The 18,972-nt window shown below is 41.5% G+C and overlaps 1 protein-coding gene across 3 annotated transcripts in view; it reads left to right on the top strand.

Moving 5' to 3' along the window:
* EGFLAM (EGF like, fibronectin type III and laminin G domains) overlaps nucleotides 1-18,972 on the top strand; it is a 76,647-nt gene that overhangs the window by 54,129 nt on the left and 3,546 nt on the right. For 2 of the 3 annotated variants that reach the window (XM_058823512.1, XM_058823513.1), the window contains exons 14-21: nucleotides 2,006-2,131; nucleotides 2,862-3,105; nucleotides 7,381-7,492; nucleotides 9,050-9,166; nucleotides 11,352-11,532; nucleotides 13,841-13,864; nucleotides 15,995-16,073; nucleotides 16,947-17,090. In XM_058823512.1, the coding sequence (XP_058679495.1) occupies nucleotides 2,006-2,131; nucleotides 2,862-3,105; nucleotides 7,381-7,492; nucleotides 9,050-9,166; nucleotides 11,352-11,532; nucleotides 13,841-13,864; nucleotides 15,995-16,073; nucleotides 16,947-17,090 (1,027 nt within the window). The remainder of the gene's footprint in view (nucleotides 1-2,005; nucleotides 2,132-2,861; nucleotides 3,106-7,380; nucleotides 7,493-9,049; nucleotides 9,167-11,351; nucleotides 11,533-13,840; nucleotides 13,865-15,994; nucleotides 16,074-16,946; nucleotides 17,091-18,972) is intronic. The other variant, XM_058823514.1, reaches the window with a different exon arrangement.

The following is an 18,972-nucleotide window of genomic DNA, read 5'->3' as shown; positions in this document are numbered from 1 at the left end:
GTCCTGGTGCAGTTTCTCTCCTTCTTCATCTGCCATTGGAGCGAAGCAAATGCAGCCACCACACTTGTGATTTGCCTCATCAGCATAGTCACCTATGCTGGCCCAAAGGCTGTGAAAAGCCACTGGGACATTGGGAGAGCATTGTCTTTAAACATCAAGACTACTCCAGTTCAAGCTGTTTCTCAAATCAGGGGTCCCATGACTGGTCCTGTTGCTGTTGTCTTCCTTGTTCTTTTCTGTTTCTCAAAGACTTTGTTTAACTCTGATCTGTTTGAACACACTGTCAGCATTAACTCTGGAGCAGAGGTAGCAAAGAAGAGCATTGATGCACAGAGATCACACACTTGATGCATAGAGATCCTTGTTTACACATGTCTTGGCTCTGTTTCCTTGCCTGTAAAACAGGGCTAGTGCTATTCTGTCAGGGTCATGATAGTTGGTGAGTGTATGAGGGATCTGAGGGACAAGATACCTGTCCTGCCTTGGTTCACTTGTGGCCATTACAGTGCAAGACAGCTCAATGAGCACAGCCAGCACCCTGATCCCATGGCTAGGCATGGGGCAGATAGACCTGTCCCCTTCCATGGAAAAGGAGCATTTTTTCCCTGCTGGGGTACTTTAATGTTTTGTCTGTGCTCCTCAGGTGAGCCCTGGAGTCCTGTGTCATGGCTGCTGTACTCAGACCTGCCCTCCCTACAATGAAAAGTGGTCCTGGTAGGAGATTTGTAGATGAGCAATAGGAGATAAGTCTGGTCTATCAGGGAGTGGTACCAAATGACCTGTGAGTTATTTCTGCTTCTGCCCTGAGTTAGTTAGAAAAGGTTGTTTTCCACTGTGGAGAGCAGAGTGATTGGACCAGCACATCCACCATTTATATCTGCATTTTTGTTTGTGGAATTCAAACTGTAAAGCTGGTGCTGTACAAACACCAGTGCCTTACTGAAGATGTGTAAAGACCTGCTCTTGAAACTGTCCTTGCAATCAGAGTGCTGTGTTTAAACAAAAACAAAAGTGCAATAATTTTTTAAGACTTCTTTTAATCACTTCAAGTTGCAAAACACTTCCCCAGTGTTTATTGCCAGAATTGCCTCATGAAACCTTTGTCATCTCAGAGGTGATACTTCAATGTCCCTCAAAATAAATGTGTAATTCTTAGTTTGCTATAAGACACTAAGCCCCTCCAAATGGTGTGCTGACCACTGTACACCACAACTTGGTCTCTCTTAATGTATACAGATAATGTAATCAGCTTGTTACTATTGACAAGGAGAGAGTTATTTGATCAGAAACTAAAGGAGAAAATAAATTCAACAAGAATGTCAATCAGGTGTACATTTGATGGTTGTGTAGTTTCAGTTTGACAGTTTTATAGATATCCATTTTAAAAAGCAAATGAGAATTTATTTGTTCTACAACGATTTCAGCTAAAATCCAGCAAGAAGAAAAAACCTCCTTGTTATATAAGTTGATGCGCCAGCATAGTAGAGATACTTCTTAAAAAGTCCATATGTTGATGATATGGATCCCTTTTAGTGTGGACAAGAGGGTCGACAACCTCATTTTGGTTAATAAGATTAGTTGATAATGATTAACACCTCCCATGCTCAGCATGGTATGAATTTATAGTGAGCAAAGAAGCATTTAAGATAATTACAATTAAGCCAAGCTTGGTGCATGTAAACAATTCAGAGAAATTTGTATCTTATGAGAAAATAGGAAGAAGAGCAGACATAAGTAGACCAAGGAATGATTGAATGTTATTTCTATCATGGTTTGCTTCTAAGAGCTACTTTTTGCTATTTATAAGGTGTCTTGCTGGTCTTATATATAAAAAAAAAATATTAATGATCAAGTTCCCTTTTCTAAATTACACACCGTTTGACAAATTGGGAAAGAATCTAGGCATAAGAGCAAATTGTGTTGGTTAGTAGCAGCGATCAACAGCCAAATAAATCTTCTTTGACAAATTTCTCCAATAACTTGATGTTCTGACTCCTGTGTTTAGGTGAATGTAGCAGTGGCATCTGTGATGAGGCAGCCTGCATCAACAGTGGCACCTGCACTGCAAGCAAAGCAGACTCTTACATTTGCCTTTGTCCTCTTGGATTTAAGGGTCATCATTGTGAGGAAGGTGAGTGGATACTGGGATTCCTCTGTTTCTTTGTGTGTGTTATTTAGTGTTCAATGTGTTTTCCACTTAAAGACATCTGAGGAGGTCTCATACTGTTACACTGACAGAAGAGAATACTTGTTAATTTATCTTTTTAAAGTCAGGTACTGAAACCCTTCCCTTACTGCTTTGGAGCTGCATCCAGCTCCTACATAATCTGTTATTCTCAAACCTTTTTGCTTATTTAAGCTAACTGTGCTTAAGCATCTTGAAATTCCTATTCAGAAGTTAAAATAATGTACCACTCTACATCTGCATATTAATCCTAAAAATCCTTCCTCTAAAACCAGTGTCAGTTGTATATTTTGAAATGTAAAGGACATAATGTCAATTGCCTGCTAATATCAGAGATGCAAGTAGTAAAATACATCTGGCGTTATTTTTTATGCTGTAGAAATTTTCATGCTACCACCCACTGTGTGCATGCTTGATACTTTGAAAGGCACTATTATGAATCACTAAAGAAAAGGTACAAAATGCTTTACAGTACAAATACATCCTTGGAAAAGGAATGGATTAACTAGTATTGGGTAGGATTATAAAATATTTTTAATTTAGATGAAAAAAAAATCAGGCTGTTTTGCTAATCATTAGCTTAAGTACTTAACACAAGGAACAGACACTGGTTGGTAAGAGTCAATCCTTTATGTTTGAGCCTCAAGTGACCTGCTTGTGATTTCTGGATTTCCAGCACTCACCTTGGCCATACCTCAGTTCAACGAATCCTTAAGATCATTTGCTAGCACACCCTGGCCCTTGGAACCACAGAATTACCTTTCCTTCATGGAGTTTGAGCTGACATTTCGTCCAGATTTAGAGACTGGTGTCCTTTTGTACAGCTACGACACAGACAGCAAGGACTTCCTCTCCATCACCCTGGTGGCTGGCTACGTGGAGTTCAGGTTTGACTGCGGCTCAGGAACAGCTGTTATCAGGTAAATGCATGGTTAACACCTCCCAAAGCTGGTGTTTGCTTCCCAGCAGTGCCACGGTGCTCATCCAGCAGAGGAGGGGGCTGGAAAGGGTCACAGCCTATCATGAAGTGTGCGAGCCCCTTGGTCTCTTGTGCTTGCTTCTGAGGAAGCACAGAATCACTATTAATCACAATAATTTTGGTCAAGGGGACAGGATTTTTTTCCTATGTCAGTGTATTTCAAAGCGTTATGCTTTGTCTTACTGAACATGTTATATTTGCGTCTGTATGGTATTGCAGTAATTCCCTTCTTGCTCCCATGACACTGTTAGGGGATCTATAAATATTTTATGCGTATACTTTCTAGCCATAGGATTTCACAATATTGGCACTTATGTGAGCATCCTCCTTTCTGGTTTCCAGTTCCAAGCAGGGATGCCAGGCTGGAGGTGGGGCAAGAAGAGACAGCTCCATGTCCCTCCACTCCCTCATAGTGCTGATTTTGAGGGACCTGAGGCTAGCATCCAATTTATACAACCTAAGCTGTCTAAAACATAAATATGTGGTTTAACCTGGTCACTACAGTTCCCAGACAGACCTTCTGCAAGTGACTCATTGCATCCTAAAATTAATGTCTAGGAGGATAGAAGCAATGAAATACCTCAAAACCACTGTTCTCTCCCCCTGTGTAGCTGAGTGCCCAGTCACTGGGCAGCTGTTCCTCTGCTTTCTGAAAAGGCACTGGGCTGAACAGAGGCACTGAGTATCTTGCATTATGGCCCAGGAGGCTGCCAGTTTGACCAGGCTGACCTGATATTTAGAAATTATCTATATAAAGTTTATGCAAAATGTGTACACTCTGCAAGTCTTGCATACCAATGAATCCTGTGGATGGGCATCAGTAATTTTGATTATACTGTGATTAGGGAAAATGCACTGATTTTGCAATGAATGAGGACTCAAGCAAACAAACCCATTCAGTTTTACAGACAAAATTAGATATGAAATATAAAGGGAGCAAATGCAAAATAATGCACAAGCCTAACAATGCACAGCTGTGGAAAAACAGTTAGCGTTGTCAGACAGAAAGATCCTGGAGTCATCATGGATAGCTCTGTGGAAGCAAAGCAAGCTGTTTAGAGAAAAATACAGATACCTGAGTACAAGGCAGAGAATTATTAGGAATGAAATAAGGAAGAATGCCTCTGCTGAAGCCCACAATTGCACCCTGTCTTGAAAACTTGCTGCTATTCTGGTCACATCATTTCAAAAGAAATTAGCAAAATTAAGAAGGAAGAGTAGTTTTGACACACAGGAGAGGGAATGAAATATCTTCCACAAAACTCTTCCGCAGCAGGACCTTTCAGCCTGGAAAAGAAAGAATTTGGTCGAAGTATGATAGAAGTTTTAAAATAATAAATGGCATGGAGATTAATGAGTATTCGGTATTTTTTCAATGTGCAAAGAAAATAAGGAACCAAAGAAAATAAGACTTTTTTTCTTTGGGTTTGGGGTTTGTTTGTTTGTTTTTTTCAGAGGAGTACATAAATAAGTTGTGGGAACTAATCGTCACAGCAAGTTACAGATGCCAAAACTATAAATAGGTTAAAAAAAATTGGAGAAATTTGAAGAAAGCTCCATTGAGGGAGATCAAACACAGTCGTACGGATGCAGCCTCTGACTCAGGAAATTGCTAAATGACAAGTTGCCAGAAGCTGAGAGGATATATCAAGGGAAGAATCACTTCATACTTGCCCTATTCCATTCTCTTGCTGAAAAGTGGCAGAAATAACTAATTTTGGAGACCTTTTCTCCAACTCAGAATAGCCCTTCTTACAACAGCCTTCAATCTTTAGTGATTGCAGCCTTCTAACTCCTGTTACTGGCAACCATAAAATATTACAGTAGAATTTTTTTCTTCCAAGAATATTGTAGCACTTCAAAACACCTTGTACTAAATTTTAACTGATATGTAGTGTTATGAAGTGTAGAGAGAGCCACAAGCATATGCCTGGGAGTAGAAACTGCCCCTTTCTGCTGGAAAGTAGAACAGCAAGCTGGATGGCAGCTACTGCCTGAGCTACATGCACTGGAGGAAAAGAGTGTGGTGAGGTAGCTGAGGAATGGATGAGACTCAGGAGACCATCAGGATTCAGTGAAAGTTGTCAGGCTGTCCTGTTAGCTCTTTTTCTAGATAAAATGTGCGACTCGCACCCTGTCATCAGCTCTGTCAGTGATTAAATACGACAAATAGATTCCCTGTTTTTCATGCCTGCCTGGTCAATGTCTACTTAAAAGTCCATCTTAATTATACTGTGTCATGCCTACACTGTGTCTGTAACAGGGGTATATCTCTGGTCATCCTGATACCTCTGCCATAGGACCTCCAGGCTGTTAGATTTTGTATTATAATCAGAACACAGCCATAATAACATTATAATTAGGATGAGGCAAGCTTATTTGTGTACGTCAGCTGCAGCAGTAGGAGAGCTGATGCTGGTGAAGGTTGTGATTTCCTGATAGATGGAAGCAACACAGTGTGCTCTGGGGGCTCCACAGGCAGAAGGCATGCAGAACCTGAGCACTGAAATGTCTCAGAGGAGAAGCTGTTGGGAGTTCCCTTGGCCAAGCAGCATCAAGATCTTATGATCTGATATATTTTTTAAGCTTTGGTTTACACGGGAAAAAGTAACCCCACAGCACATGAAGAGCCAGGAGTGTTCAAACATCACAAGAAAGTGTTACCAAACTCATGCTGGTTTCAAAAAGCTCATGATTCCACAAAAGAGCTTGCAGCTCTGAAGTGATGACTCTGCAAGGCCTAATCATCCCTGATTGTAATTAAATCTAGGAAAGCAGGAGGGTCAGCAGGATGAGACCTAAGCAGCAGAGGAGATAATGTCTGTATGGCCACTTACTATGTAGCCAAACCTATCTGATTCCTTTATATGTATATGTTGACTTCTTCAAGGTGATTAGATTTCCTTAGCTGTTGATTTACCCAAGACAGTTAAACCCTCAATGGTGCTACATAAGAAGGAGGACGAGTGACTGGCATTGCTTGATAATATTTTTAGTGGAGGTTTTGTGAACCAAGTATCATTCAGAAATGCAAGTAATACTGCCAGCATCATTAAAATAGACAAAAATGAGCTTTAGGAAAACTTGAAGGATCAGAAAAAAAAAAAAAAACACAACAGAAATGTCTCAAAACTGATGTTGATTGTTAAGAAAAAAAAGAAAATATTACTTTCACATTTTCAAAATTATATAAGTTTTTTATTCAGCATTTGAATCACTATTGACTCACTATTCCAGATTACATTTTTTTTCCACGTTTTTCATTTCAAAATACTTTTTTGTTTTGTTTTGTTTTGAAATGCAAGTATTCTGAAAATACAAAACATTATTTCATCCCCAGAAATTATGTATTTTTTTACTGAAGCTAGGAAATCTTAGGGGTCTGAGATAACACAGTTCTGATTTTTCCAGCTTGGTCAGTAAATCAAACACAAGTTTCCAGTCCTCCTGGAGGAAAGTGCTACATCTCATTTAGACATAAAATGTTTTAACCAGTGTAGTAAAATGGCATTTGAAAACAAGATACAAAGATCTATAGAACTTGTGAAGGGGAATGTGGTTTTGCCCTTCATACAGGCTGCTATTCATATTAGTGCTGTACCAGTAAAGATTGTAAGAACTGTTTAAAAATGCTTCCTTTGAGACTGGTGAATATGTTGCACAACTGGGGATTATTATTCCTAGCCAAGATCTCACCACATCATTAGGATAATTTTTTAATTACTTCCCTTCTATGTACAGCATCCGGGCTGCACGTGTGTGTGTGTGTCAATGTCAATGTAGCAGGATGCATAAATAGAGCTGATAAGCCAACACAAAGTAGTTCTGTTTGAAAAGAGGATGAAGAATGTGGGGCTAGACCAACCATTAAGTGGGAAGCTTTTAGTGAATTGAGGATGTACAGCTGAGACAAAAACTCATTTTTATGTATTATAAATGACTGAGCAGATAAACTAGCACAGAGGTGGCTAAAGTGTGTGCTGGTGATAGTGTTTCATTTATAAATAAAAATAGAGTGCTTGTTATTTGCTCTAGATATATGGTCTTTGCTGATGGGGCTCAGAAGATTGTTACTTCCTTATAAGGGAAGAATCACAGTGGCTGATATTTCTTTTTTATTTAGAAAATCATCCCGGAGGACTTGACTTTTTAACATTGCAGAGTATCAGAAAGGCGCAGTGTTACATGCTTGAAAATTTTCTTGCCCTTAAAACAGGAGTGAGGAGCCTGTCAGCCTGGGCCAGTGGCATGAGCTGCGAGTGTCTCGCACGGCCAAGAATGGGATCCTGCACGTGGACACACAGAGGCCAGTGGAAGGGATGGCAGAGGTGAGCTCCTGGCAGACTTGTCCTGAAGGCAGCTCTTGGACTGTAAAGTGATTGCATGGTAGACTGCACAGTTGTTCTCAAAGCTATTACTAGCTTAAAACAGTGCACACTTTATGGTAACATTTTCTTAGGCCCAGAGTTGGGAATTTGTGCGTAAGGTCTTCCCTCTGAGGGCAAGGACACCCATAAAGGCAGGGATCTCACTGGAACCCAACTGTGCCTGCTCCTGACATGGAACTGGACTCGCATTTTCATTCTGGCTCATATATCCTCCTGAGGTTCTCCTGTTGGCTCTTGTTGTGGCTAAGTCTGTTAGCAATGTGTGCACTGTGAGAGATGTAATTTGGGAAGTATCGTGCTGAAAAGTATGTGCCCAGTCTTTTTTTACCTCTTGCTGAATGTTGTCCTGGAAAGGTAGGCCTGAAGAGAATTGTTCCTTTGTCTTCTTCTTGCTAAAGTAATTTGCAGGCCAGAGTAAGTGCTGGAGCAGTTAGACAGTTGATGACTTGCTTTTTGTTCTTCACTCACCAAGTGATCATTGTGAGTCAAATTTGTGATAAAGTGAAACTGTACTTGTACCAAGCAGGATATTCACTCTAAGCACTTAAATGCCTGCACAGAGATACATTTTCTGTCTTGATAAAAGCCAAGGCTAGACCTGCTTGGGAAATGTCTTTTACCTAGTGGAGAGTGCAGACAGAAAACCAGACTCCAGATCCCATAGCAAAAAAAATCCCATAGCAGAAAAATCCCATAGCAGGCTTTTCAGAAAACTGGGAAACTTTTTTACCAAAACTTTGACTTCTCTTCAAAAATTTTAACAAATTGAAATTCCAGTTGTCTGTCAGGAAACAAATTGAGTGAGAAACATTTGACTGGAGCACTCAAGATTTCTTTAGATAGATGAGTTAAGGTGAACACTCCCATTTTTTTTCTCTTAAGTGCTGTATTGCAATGCTCCAGGAGGAGGGTGACTGGGAACCATGAAGGCACAGAAGCTCCTGCAGGACTGGAGTTACACAGTTATTCTGTATTTAGCTGTTAAATGTCTTTCCATTAACTCCAGGACCCTGAATATTCCCATCAGGTATCCTGAGCACCTGCTTCTGGTAATTGATGCAAACTCAATGTCTCTTTAATTTAGCCCCATATCTTCCAGTAGGTTATCACTTAGATGTTGGAAATACTGAATGAGTCTCTGCTGCATGAACTTTGCTCTGATTTTAGCTTTATGAACCCAATTCTGGTTACAGATTTACATCAGTGTACCTCAAGTCTTTGCAAATATAGCTAGATGTGTAGTCAGAAAACACAATGAGTCGTTTTCCTTTCTTTCTTCCTTCAGTATTGCCATTTTGAAATACTTGAGATTTTTCAGCTACTTCTGACAGGGATAGTGTAAAGTCTGTCAAGAGTATTCCACAGTGGCTTTCTTGATTGTACAAAGAAGAGGCATTGAAATAAGCTATATGACAACTCATGTGGGCTAATCTGAAGATAGAAGCATTTCTAATATAGAAGCTATTGTAATAAAATTCTATTCTATGTTTCTTGCAGGGGGCTTTTACACAGATTAAATGCAGCTCTGAAATATTCATTGGTGGAGTCCCTAATTATGATGATGTGAAGAAGAACTCTGGGATCCTCAGACCCTTCAGTGGGAGCATCCAGAAGGTGTGTGCCCAGAGAAACACACTGTGGGCATTTATTTCCATTGTATCCATGCATGCTTTTAATGCAAACCTGCCATTATTCAACTGGCAATATTCAAAACAATCAAGGATTTCTCCTCAGGAGCCCACCATGAAGTGGTTAAATGATTATTTCACAGTGAAAATTCTGCCTAGTGCATTCTTACACCACCATGGAGATGAGCACCATACTGCTTTCCCCTCTTACAATTTTATATGAGGCACATGAATGGAGGAGATGTTTTCCATTGTTAGCAGACCTTAGGGATGATGTTCCCATGTGGTCACCTCAGCATGAGTGCAGTTTGTAAAGGCCTAGTAAATAATCAAATGAAAGTGCAAACTGAACTTACATTTTTCTTTCTAAACATACCTAAAATAATTGTATAAAGTTGAAGGTTGGCCCTGAATCCTCACAGTGTTAGAGGAGTGAATTGCATCAGATTAGTGCAAAGAAATAACAAATAAACCCACAATTTTAAACATAGGGTTTAAAAAAAAATAATTTAAAGCTCTACAGTTAACAATTGCTCCAGGATAGAAAAATAATTGTAGTTCAGTGTAAATGGTTCAGTCACTCAGTCTGACACTTTTTACTGCCTTTGTCAGCTGTCCAGCAGAAAGCACGAAGTTCAGGAAAACTGAGGGAGTGAGTAATAGTGATAGGAACAGGTCAGACACGTGAAGATCATTGGGAAGGTAGACTTGACTAAACACAATGTATTTTGGGATGCAAGATAGAGAGCCTGGGAGCAATTAACAGAGGTTACAATTACAAGGTGAGGGGTCGTACAATAAAGGCACTGATAAGTATTGGGAAATGCAGAGTGTGAGCCTTTATGATGTAGTTAGTAAGGTGGATTTGTATTCTCGGAGGCATGAATGGGATGTCAAGGAAAAGTACTGCCTGCCTTTTGGGCACTGGGAACATTTAGTTGCCTTCTTTACACATGGTAGGATTTTGGAAAACTATACAGAAACAGAGCTACAAACATCACCAAGTACTGGAAAATATGCAGTGCATAGAAAGACCTAAGATCACAATACGTTTAGTTTAGTTAGATAAGTCTGAGAAGTGACTTTATTGTGGTCTTCCAGTTCCTAGATAAGGATGAGATTTCTTTGGATACATGGTCATGGAATTATGCAGAAAAAGACATTATGAGAGACAAGGGCTAAAAACTGAATAGAAGTTTAAAACAAAAGACATGTTTTTATGAGTGGAGGCTTGTTAACCTCTGCAACAAAATTTGGAAAGAAGCTGAAAATATAATGGAGACTTCCCTGGTTCATTACATGACAGGACTGGATATTTTTTCTGCTGTTAGAGTTGTGTGGTGCTTTATGTAACCTCTTCTCTGGTCTGGATCCCTTAAGGTGCATTGTCCAGGTTATCAGGAGCCAGAGCAGCTATTACCTTTCTCAGTCCTGGCTTTAAAATCTATTGTTTGTAAAGATGTACTTATTTTGATGTAGCTGAGATCAGATGCTGTGCCTGCATGCAATCTCTCTTGCTGAGATGTCAGCTGAGATATACAAATGTTGGTTTATTTTGGAGAACATATGCTGCTGACATATTGGAAAAATCCCAGCATTTAGCAGTTCTCTTCCATTTATATACAAACAGTTTTGTGAAGTCATTATTTATGTTTTCCATTCATCTTAACTCTAGCTTCTTTCAGGCAAGATGAGATACTAGAAAGCAATAGAAAATGTGAAAAACAAGCTGTTCTGTTTAGTATTTCTGTTGTCAACACTCATCTCCTGGGGGGTTTTCTGATCTCAGAAATGCTTTTCTTCAGCAGCACTCATCTAATTTTACCATCCCAGCTCACAGTTCAGCTACAAGCAGTATTGCACCAGTGTTCAAGCAAGGGCCTGAAAATTCCACACAGCTTTACTCCTTATAGGGGTTGCCTGAGGCTGTTTCACAGGACACAAAAGAGATTATTCTTCAGGGCATCAGGAGGAGCAAAAGTATGAGTTGGACCTCTGCAGCTGGAAAACACACAAGAATAGGATTTGGCCAAGCTTTGAGAGTTACATTTCAATGAAGTCTTTCAGAGGAATCATCTAACTAGCAGTAGGATACTCTGGATTTGGAAGTTTTAACATTGTCTTTTCACACCTTTTTTTTTTTTTTTTTTTTTTTTTTTTTTAACATATAGATTATCTTGAATGACCGGACAATTGATGTGAAACAGGATTTCAGTTTTGGAATCAACCTGATAAATGCTGCCCACCCCTGTGTGACCTCACCGTGTGCCAATGGAGGCACCTGTGTTCCCAAGAAGGACAGCTACGAGTGTGACTGTCCCCTGGGCTTCGATGGGCAGCACTGCCAAAAAGGTAACAAGGGCTGGGTATCAACCCAGGGGTCAGGAGTTGATCACAAAAATAAGGAAGATTTAGCACCTGCAACTGCTGCTGTACACATGCCTTTAAATAGAAACCCTGGAGGCCAGAGCACCCCTATTATCTGTGCACTTTCCATGTATCTAGGGAAGAATTTGTTTTGTTATTTAGGAATGTGGTAGCTGTTATCCCAGCACGGGGCTAGGATCCATAGATAGCAACCTGGTATCTGGTTGCTTGTGAGGAACAACAGTGAACACACACACTTGGTACACATCCCACATTGTGCAGTGCTGTGCAAAGGGGGAATTCCTGCCAGGGTCCTCCAGCCAGCAGTTATGTTACATCCTGAAGCATGAGCATGGATAACCCTTGTAATTTTATCCGCCATACAGCTGACAGCAAGCGCTGTTCTCACACACAGAAGGGTCTGCCCCTGTTCTAGGCACTGACTGCTCTGATGGAGAGATTGCATCATCTGCCCAGATCCTGCCTTGGTGGGGCAAAGGAGACCACCAAGGAAAAAACTCATCCACGTGCACATTATTCTCTTTTCTTCGGAGCCACTGTAATAATTTAAACCCTAGATTCAGGAAAGGGATAAGGTTGCAAGAAGTGTTTAAAAACTGTGCTTTGGGTTATTCCACTAGATGGAGTCATTTCACTTCTGTCAAGCTTGATCTTAAAAAATTCCTGAGGGGAGGTTTTGTAATGTAACAGTAAACTTGGTTCAAAAGAGCTGACTGACATTATTATCCTCACCCATTGCGTCATTTCTCACAGTCATAAACTTCAAAGTTAAATGTAGTGGTTTTGGTTAAATTGTAATGAATATATTGGCTTTTTTTCAAAACAGACAATATCTTAGAACAAAAGCATTATAATAAAATGCAATGCGAGAAACTGCTTTGCTTACGTTGTTGTGGTCTAACTAAGAGCTGAAACGACATCATTTACACTGGCTTTTTTGTAGAGATGCAGGAGAATTGGGATTTTGACTTTCTAGGTATGTGCAGGGTGCTAAATTCCTGACTTCAAGATGATATCTGCAGCAGTACCAACACGTGTCCCAGGGCAGTCATTCACGGGAATGCTTTGCAGCCAGGTGTGTGACTGCCTGCCTGTTTGGTGGGCAGTGCTGGGGCTGCAGCTCCCCACCCCTGCTCAGCTTCTGGCCTGTGCTGAGCCCAGGGAACAGTGTCTGACCTCGTGCTATCAGCAGTGGTGCCACTTGGCTGGCATGTCCTCCCTGTTGTCACCTCAGTGGATGTCCAGGCTTTCAGAGACAGTCTGAAGCACTTTTGCCTATGACTTAGCCAGATGCTGGGTGCTGCTGCCTATGTGAATCCAATCTTTATTCATTTTTAACGGTGTCCAAAAGCATGAGCCAGCTGGTTTCTGTTCCTGATATCTGTGGCTCCTATTCAGGTGCAGCTCAACCTCTCTGCACTTGTGCAACCTCAGCCACCCCAAAAAATTGAAAGTTTTTCTGATAGATGTGCATAGAGCATGGAGTTGCTCCTGAACCTCAGCCTTGATAAGAACCACCTGAAAGAGATTCTTCAAAATAATCCTTACCTGTGTCTTTGTTGGGATGTAGATATTGTTAAGGTGAGATGCATATCTGTGTCACTTCTGTTTCACAACAGGGTTTTGGTTAGTGCACTCAGAAGGTATGTGAGGTGAAGGTGCTGTCTCCATCCTTCTTGGTGGTAGGCTGTTGTAAAAAACCCTAAAAAACAAAATGCTTTTGATGGAGCTCACCTCATTGTTCAAAACTATACACACCACTTAAAAACTCAAGTAATGCTTGTATGAAGTATATGAGATATTGATTTATAATGTAATGGATCATTAGCTGAAAATTCAATAGAGTTTTTGCTGGCATTGCTAAGTTTTATATCTTCTGTCCAAGCTGGGGGAGTGCTAAAGATATTTTTATACTTTAACTGTAAGATAGAATAGAACAGCAAACTCCTGTTTTCTCTTGGCTAGAGCTGATCCCTGGGTAAAATCTGGTGAGTCAGAGATTTGAGAAACAGGAGTAGCAGAAGGACTTGCTGCTGGTCCCACCTGTCTGTCCCTTTGTGTGTTTTGAGCAGACAAATAGAGATACTTGGAGCAAAGCAGTTATGAAAATAGTACTATCTTCACAGGAGATTGTAGCCACTTATGCAAATGGTAGGTGGGAGATTACACATGTGTAGAAAAGTGGATATGAAATTGGGCTAAAGGAAATGTTTATGCTTTAGAATAATAAACCCAGAATGTTCTTGTTTTGTTTTGTGCTGACTCACTGCAGAGTGTGGAAGTTACTGCCTGAACAGTAAGTACTGCAAATTGTGTGAAAACTGCTCTGTCATTGTGTGTTTGTCTGGATGCTGGGTTTCCATTGAGCCTGTCAAGTTTCTGTCATTAAGCCAAAATATTTTCTAAGGTTATATAGTACTTCCTTAAACATCATGCTGTTGATATTTCAAACTTCATCCAACGCATTTGCCAAGCTTAAAACAGTGGCTATCGAGCTGTCCCTGTATTTGCAGAGCAGAGGGCCAGGTAGCTGGCTGAGGGTTTTGTGGTGTGACTTGAGGCTGCCCTGCAGTCCAGAGCTCACTCCTGCTTGGCATGAGGATTTTGGTGCTGGTCTGCTGAATCATGATGAGCAAAGAATGAAGGTGTGTAGTCCTAGATCTCCTTACTGGCTCTGCTCCCTTGCAGCTGCAAAGATCCTGGCTGCATGAAGGGCACTGCTAAAATTTGCTTGTTTTTCTGCACTCAGATTCAGAGAAACAAATGAAGAGCAAGCAGAGGTAAATGCCCATTAAGCTCTCTAGAGGAAATCAGAGTACTCTGGCACAGGCGAAGGTGGCTGCATGGCATGGACACCTCTCCCTGCTGAAGGCAAGAGCAGTGGGGCTCCAGTCCAGGATGTAGAGGGGGAACAAGGGCTCCTTTCATGCTCTGCTGCCATCAGAGGCTGTCCAGTGCAGGAAGTGTCAGACCTGGCGAGGAATGTTTGGCCAGTGTAACACAACTTTCTGCAATCTTCCAATGCCATTGGCAGACTGCAGGCTGAACATGGCCTGTGATGGTTTCTTTAGATGCATTAGGCAGCTTTCCTGATTTCACTATGGATGAAAACAGTCATTCATCACTATCTAAAATTCTCAGTCTTGGCACCTAGAGCTAAATTTCATATTACTGTTGCTGGCTGCCAGACACACCAATTGTTGCATATCTGTGTCACAGTGAGCTCTGAAAGCCCAGCCAGACCCTGTGTTGCGTAAAGAAAGCAAGCATCCTTGCCCTGGAAAGCTTGAAATTTATATAGATGGGATTAGCTGTGGGTTGAAGGGATTATTCCTCAGTAAGGAAATAGGATGAAGGCACCTATTTTAAGTAATTGATACAACTGGTTTATATTAATGCAATGCAGCAGTCAGTTGTGGGAGATCAGCAACAAACTGTAGGATGTTCACTCAACAAAAAAATCTGTTTGGGCCGGTGCTCACAGCCTGGTAAAGGGCTCTGTATCAGGGATGTTCCGTGGTTTATGTCACACAGCTGAGTTATTTTGCCAAAGTCTTCTCTGTGGGCAACAGTGCACTCACTTCCGTTCTGGCTGCAGTGTTTGCCACTGTCCCTGCCATACACCACAGGGGCACCTGGGGCTGTCCCTAGAGAAATGCTGTATGGGGGACACAGAAAAAGACCCCCAAGGCTGCACTGCAGTGTTGAGTGCACCAAAGGGCTCCACAGCCTCTGCCATGCAGCCTTTGGCATAGTCCCAGCTGTTTTCAATGGACTAAAGTGGTGTGGGGCTCTGTGACTCCTCCCTGAGACAGCCTGCCCCCCACACTGCACACCAGGGCTGAGCTCTGGGCAGGCAGCAGCCACTCAGGGCAGTCACAGACACTGAAACAGAAAACAGAGAGCAGCTCACAGGTTGTGTGTGCTGCCTCAGCCTCCCTTGGCAGGGTGAGAGGTCCCTAATGTGCTCTGCATGTGGTGCTCTGTTAGCAGCTGGGGAGGAGTTTCTCAGCCTATAAACAAAGGTGGTTAATGCGCAGTCTTTGGCAAGAGGGAGTGTTGGAGCACATAGAGAATGAAGAAATGTGGAAATGGGGGTAAAGAGAAAATTTGCAATGTTTTCCCAATGCTTCGTAATTTTCTGCACTAACATTTGTAGTGGAGCAATATATTAGGCTCCTGACATGGAGGCTGTAAGCAGAGGGACTGTCAGCCATTCAAACTCCCTTAACTGCTGCCCCTACATTTGGGCAAAATCTGGCAGTGCCTGTTTGCAGAGCAGTGTGGGTTCAGCTCAGTTCTGTGCCACTGGTAGCTACCTGCCACTGCAGCAGTAAATCAGTAAAAGAGTCGTGTCTCTTTTTTCCTTCCATTTCCAAGTCAGCTATCTGACACTTATCTTCATTTTGTTGTATTTACTTCTCAGCCATTACAGAAGCAATTGAAATCCCACAATTCATTGGTCGCAGTTACCTCACATATGATAATCCAGATATCCTGAAAAGGTAATGTATCTCCTGTGGACCTAAATATTCTGTTTCTTAAGTGTTATAATGTTAGGAGCCTTATGTGTGAGAGAGTAGTACATGTTTTAAGCCATACTTACAATATTTCTAACTGTATTTCTGCCATATTTTTACATTTCAGGGAAAAATACATTTTAAGTGCATATCCTTGTGGCTTTGTTTATTATACTTGAGCATCTTGCAGCCTGTCAAGAAATAGCACACCTATGTCTGGCACAGAGAGGGACTGGTTTTTCCCTGAGGGCAAAGAACAGCCATACAGGGCTTGTGTCTCAAAAGAGACTAAGGATCTTAACTCCTTTTTAACTCCTGCTTTAGCCTAACGTTTACATCCTCAAGGTTACTTTTTTGACTGCTTTGTATCCTAGAACATCCCCACATTCCAGCAAATGTTTGCTTCTTTCAACAGATTCCTCCATCTATCTTTATTTCAGGCACCAAGTAGAGAAGGGTTCACCAGTGCCCTCACCTTCCACCTACTGGGACTTACTCATTTGCCCTTCTAACGCTCCTTCCTCTGGCTTCTGAGGGCACATCTACTGGGCATTCTCAAAATCTGCTTTTTGGGCTGGATTTCACACTAGGCTAGAGGAGTAAAAGGATTTTCTCTTAATTATATGGAATAACCCAGCAGCTATTGTGTAGAGATATGAGTTAAATTCCCGTGCTCTGAAATGATGGAAATGGGGATGTGAGCCAGAATCCTTCACAGATCAGCATGTAAATGAGTTGCAGGAGAGTAACCCACCAGACCAGCAGAGACTAAATACTGCATAAGCTTTTATGTTTTTTTGAAAGAAGACTGGCACAATTTAATTTTTTACTATTATTTCCTCCTTTTACATTAAACAGGGTATCAGGAACAAGAACGAATGTGTTCATGAGGTTTAAAACCACAATGAAGGAAGGCCTTTTGATGTGGAGGGGAAACAGTCCCATGCGACCCAACAGTGATTTCATCTCTCTAGGCCTTCAGGAGGGAGCATTAATATTCAGGTGAGCTTTTCTCTCCCTTGTTTGTGTAACACACAGGGCTCAAAGGAGTTGCTACAACACATACAGTGCACTTGTCCCTTGGCACAGTGTGAGACAATCTCATCCTCAAAGTTTTGTTCAATGATGGGTCCCATCTTCTGTCTGGGAGAGGATGTAAGTTGAAGAGGTGATGTGCTGCAAGATTTGCATCACTCCTCCTTCCCAATTTTTCGGATATCAGGGCGTTATAGTGATTTTCTGAAAGCCTTCTTATGAGGGGGTGAATACTCTTGGTAAACCCCCCACATACCCATTAAATCTGTCTCTGGCAGAGCAGGGCAGGGCTGGCAGGGGTCAAAGACAAACTTTGGTGGTGCCACTGCTCACTGTGGGCTCACCCTTTGCCAGACAGTGCACACAGGACCAGGGCTTCCACCACCTCAAACCCCCAGATATCCTGCCCTGTGACACACACCACACCTTGTTTCTGCCACCATCCACAGAATCATTAATTAAGCAGGAATACCACTGCCAAAATGGTGAAACTGGGGAGTGTTGGGAAATGCTGGGGTCTTGCTCCAGCATCTCTTTCTCCCTTGCAGTCACTCAGGCACACCCTGTGCAAGTTTTTGCATGATGCTTTTTTGGGAGTCCTGTGTTTTGAAAGGCTTGTGTTTCCTTATGGTGCTCCTTTAGGTTGTGTTAGACAAACACTGAAACAGCAAATCACAGATGCCATCGCTGTCGTGGATTGTTGTGAGATACCACTGATCATGTGGCAGAGAGTATTATTTAAGCTATTTTTTTTTTTACTTTACTTAACTGGCTGCTCTTTGCTACCATGAATGTATAGATAAGTTGCACATTTCTATTTAAATTAATTTCTTTTAAAGCTTTTTTAAAAATGTGATTTAACAGTGGCTAACTTGGCAACAACTCTTAGTTTCCTCATTGATTTATAAACCAGGAACTGACTCTGCAGAAGTGGTGTGTTGTTTAAATGTCTTTGGAAGGGACTGTCTTTCTAGCATGCATGATACTAAGTGGCTACTCTGTTCTGTTTCCAAAACACAGTGCAATTTTTATTAGGTTGCTGCTCTTCCTCAGAGATAGTCAAAAGCTTTAGTCCAAACCAGCTGAATTTTACTGAAATATTTGTACATTCCACATTCATTTAGGAAGGCGAAAAATTAATCTACCAAAATAAAACCCTCATAAGCAATAACTGCTTACTGAAGGGGAGCATCAGAGAAGATGGTGAAAGGACAAATGCAGAAAAAAAAATTCTGAAAGCTTGATCCTCATGCTAGATTTTCATCTTTTGAGAGGTGAAGTCAAGAGACTATCAGGTCTGTGAATTTGTCTGAAGAATTTTACTGCAGTTCAAGTTTAGATGTCTGTGTTCTGATCCAATTTGAAATCCAAACCACACTTCTACTTTCCCATTTTCTATGGCCTTATTCCCTGTACAGTGTACTTGCTGCTAGAAATTCTTTCTGTTGCTCCCTGCTTCTGTCAAGGGTTACTTCACTGTTGTAGGGAGATAGCTGTTGTAGTGGGATTCATAAGGGATATGAATCTCATTTCTGTTATCAAAGGTCTAACATTTTGACACAGTCCTGAACACTCAAATCCTCTTGCTGTTTTTGACTTAGACTGGTGTCTGCATCCTGGGTAAAAGGGGGTGCTTGCCTGAGACTCACTTAAACCCCTGGGAGGACGCAAATTTAGGGTAACCAGTTTGCACTGGACAGCTCACAGTTTAATGTGCTGTTCTTCAGAACCTCAGCCTGGCCATGAGTTCATTCCATGTTCAGTCTTTTTTGGAGAGATGGTGATGTTGGCTTTAATCCCTCCTGCTTTGTACAGGCTGAAGTCCAGCAGCAGCTAGCTCATCCGGAGC

This window comes from Ammospiza caudacuta, chromosome Z (assembly GCF_027887145.1).
Source record: "Ammospiza caudacuta isolate bAmmCau1 chromosome Z, bAmmCau1.pri, whole genome shotgun sequence".
In the NCBI taxonomy this organism is placed as follows: Eukaryota; Metazoa; Chordata; class Aves; order Passeriformes; family Passerellidae; genus Ammospiza; species Ammospiza caudacuta.
The sequence above is the reverse complement of the archived record's forward strand: the minus strand, read 5'-3'. Positions and strand labels throughout refer to the sequence as shown.